The sequence below is a fragment of the Poecilia latipinna genome, unplaced genomic scaffold, assembly GCF_001443285.1.
Source record: "Poecilia latipinna isolate Pla-1442-1.1 unplaced genomic scaffold, P_latipinna-1.0 Scaffold1665, whole genome shotgun sequence".
Taxonomy (NCBI): domain Eukaryota; kingdom Metazoa; phylum Chordata; class Actinopteri; order Cyprinodontiformes; family Poeciliidae; genus Poecilia; species Poecilia latipinna.
Window position 1 is genome coordinate 58,315 of NW_015114281.1, and position 2,593 is coordinate 60,907.

At 38.3% G+C, this 2,593-nt stretch overlaps 1 protein-coding gene and 1 non-coding gene across 8 annotated transcripts in view; both read left to right on the plus strand.

Annotated features, from left to right (window-relative positions):
- cnot1 (CCR4-NOT transcription complex, subunit 1) overlaps nt 1–1,380 on the plus strand; it is a 39,378-nt gene extending 37,998 nt beyond the window's left edge. For all 7 annotated transcript variants that reach the window (XM_015059862.1, XM_015059863.1, XM_015059864.1 and 4 more), the window contains exon 49: nt 452–1,380. In XM_015059862.1, the coding sequence (XP_014915348.1) occupies nt 452–530 (79 nt within the window). In that variant the 3' untranslated portion in view covers nt 531–1,380. The remainder of the gene's footprint in view (nt 1–451) is intronic.
- Nucleotides 1,381–2,297: 917 nt separating this feature from the next.
- On the plus strand, nt 2,298–2,369 carry trnap-agg (transfer RNA proline (anticodon AGG)). The gene has a single exon. It is a non-coding gene; the product is annotated as a tRNA-Pro (tRNA).
- The last annotated feature ends 224 nt before the right edge of the window (nt 2,370–2,593 follow it).

Consider the following 2,593-nt stretch of genomic DNA (forward strand, 5'->3'; position numbering starts at 1 on the left):
GATCAAGAATCCTGCCTTCAAGTTCTGGAGTCACGACTTTGTTCACTGTGCGCCTGAGATCGAAAAGTAAGTTTAACTCCGGCATTTTCTTCACCTGGTTCATATTTATTAAAGGAATGCCATTCATTGCTTTTTAGGCAATAAAATGTTTATTTTCTTAAACAACAATAATAATAATAATAATAATAATAATAATAATTTGTATTTACACATTTTAATGTATTTCTAATATTTAAAAAAAGCTTAATTGGTTCAATAAAAAATATGTATATGTATTTTTTTAAGTCTGATTAATCATCACAATTGATCACTAAGATTTGGGCAGGTTTTTCTTTTTTTTTTTCTTTTTTCTTTTTGGGAGTTGGGTGGATTTCACGTTGTATTTGGGCTGGAAACTGTCATACCTGGCAACCCTGGCTGTGATGCTTACTGTGTGTGTGTGTGTGTGCAGGTTGTTCCAGTCCGTGGCTCAGTGCTGCATGGGGCAGAAGCAGGCCCAGCAGGTGATGGAGGGCACCGGTGCCAGCTAACTGTGTCACAGAGACACCGCGGCCTTCGCCCATCCCATCACCACACACCCAGCTCCCAATTCACTGTTGGCACTGGATAAACTGGCAACCACAGTTTCATTGTTTTATTTTTCTATTAAATGTGGCCGGAAGGACTACTGTTCATGGATCTAAAGAGTTTCGTTTTTCCCCTTTGGGATGGAGAACGGGAGGAGAAATGCTGTTTAAAATGCTTCTTTTGTTGTAAATATTGAAAAAAAGAAAAAAGAAAAAGGGAGAGCAGGGAAGTGGACGAATGAATTAAAGTTCACATGTTTGGTTAAAACACACCTTTGACATGTAAAGACACCTGAAGAGTTTCACTACCAAAGTCTTTGGTTTGCTTCCCTCCCACACAGATCCTGATTTGTGACTTTACTTTGCTTCCTGAGGCTGAATGGTTGACGATTGGAGAGAAGAAACTGCCTGCTACTTTTATTTGGTTCTTTGAGGTTTTTTTTGTTGTTGTTGTTTTTGTTTTGTTTTGTTTTTTTTCCTGAGTGGGACTGAAAGATGAGGTCACGTCTCTCAGGTGTGATGGTGGTGGAGACTGGTTGCTGATGGTTTGTCCATTTCAAACTGGTTCTGGAGGTCTCTCTCCCTGGCACTTGTAAAAAAATGTGCAAAGTGATGATAACATCGTAAATGACAACTTGTACAAAGTTCCGAACTGAAGAACAATAGAAGGACCAATACAGCCCATTTTGTAACATTTTGAATGTTTTGTAAATGTATTGGTCCGTGTGTTGTATTTTGTAGTTCTTTCTAGTTTGCCTTTAGTTCTTGCTACTTTAACTGCAGTATGCATAAATAAAGAAAATAAAGCATTCAAGGTGCAGCCATGTTTGCCTTCTCAAACCGAAACATTTTGGCAGTTAATTTAATAATCTCAAATGATGGCTTAAATCTATGGCTGGACAATAAATCAATAATATAAATAGCGATAGAGAATACATCTGCAAGAATATCTGACCCAGAGCATTCTGGGAGATGTAGGCAGTGGAAAGACTAACTGCTCAACCTCACGGCTAGCTGAGCTAAACTAGGTTGGTGGAATCAACTGACTCGCTCACACTTTGGTTACCTAGCAACAACCAACTGGATTACAGCAGTTTTCACAAATCATAAGTAGCTTATCTGCTACTGGGAAACTGAAATACAAATGTTTATGTCACATTATCCTAAAGTTTATTTAACGAGGCCGCACCGGAAGCAGGGCGGTGCGGTTTATGAAGACGACCACATGGTCAGATATTTACACTGTGAAAGGCGCACACTCTTTCTTTATTGCATTTGTTCAGACTAAACTAATATTTGTGATATAAATAAACACATTTTAGACATCAAAATTTTCAGAACCATCTTCAAATTCAGAAGTTTGCATACATTTTCTTGGTATTTTGTGGAATTTTTCTTTTTTGAAGTCGGCCATGTTTGTACTCTTACTCCATCCAGCCCATTCCTCCTGACACTTCTGGTGTTTTCTACATTTTTTGTAACCTTATGACAAAATAGTTTTCTTTAGCATTCATTATAGTTTTTGTTGTCATCTGCTGTTAAACAGAAAAGAAAACCGCAAATGAAAATGTTGGATTGAACCTACAGCCGCCTGCAGATGGCTGAAAACTTAGTTTTTCAGAAAACAAACTGACCACCAGAGGCGGTGTTGGGCCAAAGAAATGACTACATCAGCAAACATCAGACTTAGATTGTAGGACAGTAAACCAGATATGAACTCCTTATGGACATGGCTCGTTGGTCTAGGGGTATGATTCTCGCTTAGGGTGCGAGAGGTCCCGGGTTCAAATCCCGGACGAGCCCACTTTTCCCCCCATACAAATCTGGGCTTTTTAACAGTGTCAGAGACTTAAATCTTACAATTCAGACTATGTGCTTTTCTTCAAGTTATATTTTAAACTGGGTTGCTTAACTCATTCTACACTGAACTGTTCAGGTCTGTGGAGTCAATTTATTTGTTTTTTCTTTTCTGCAGTGAATGTGTGAAGTCTTTAAAAACTTCTGGATTTAAATACAGTTTTGTTCTG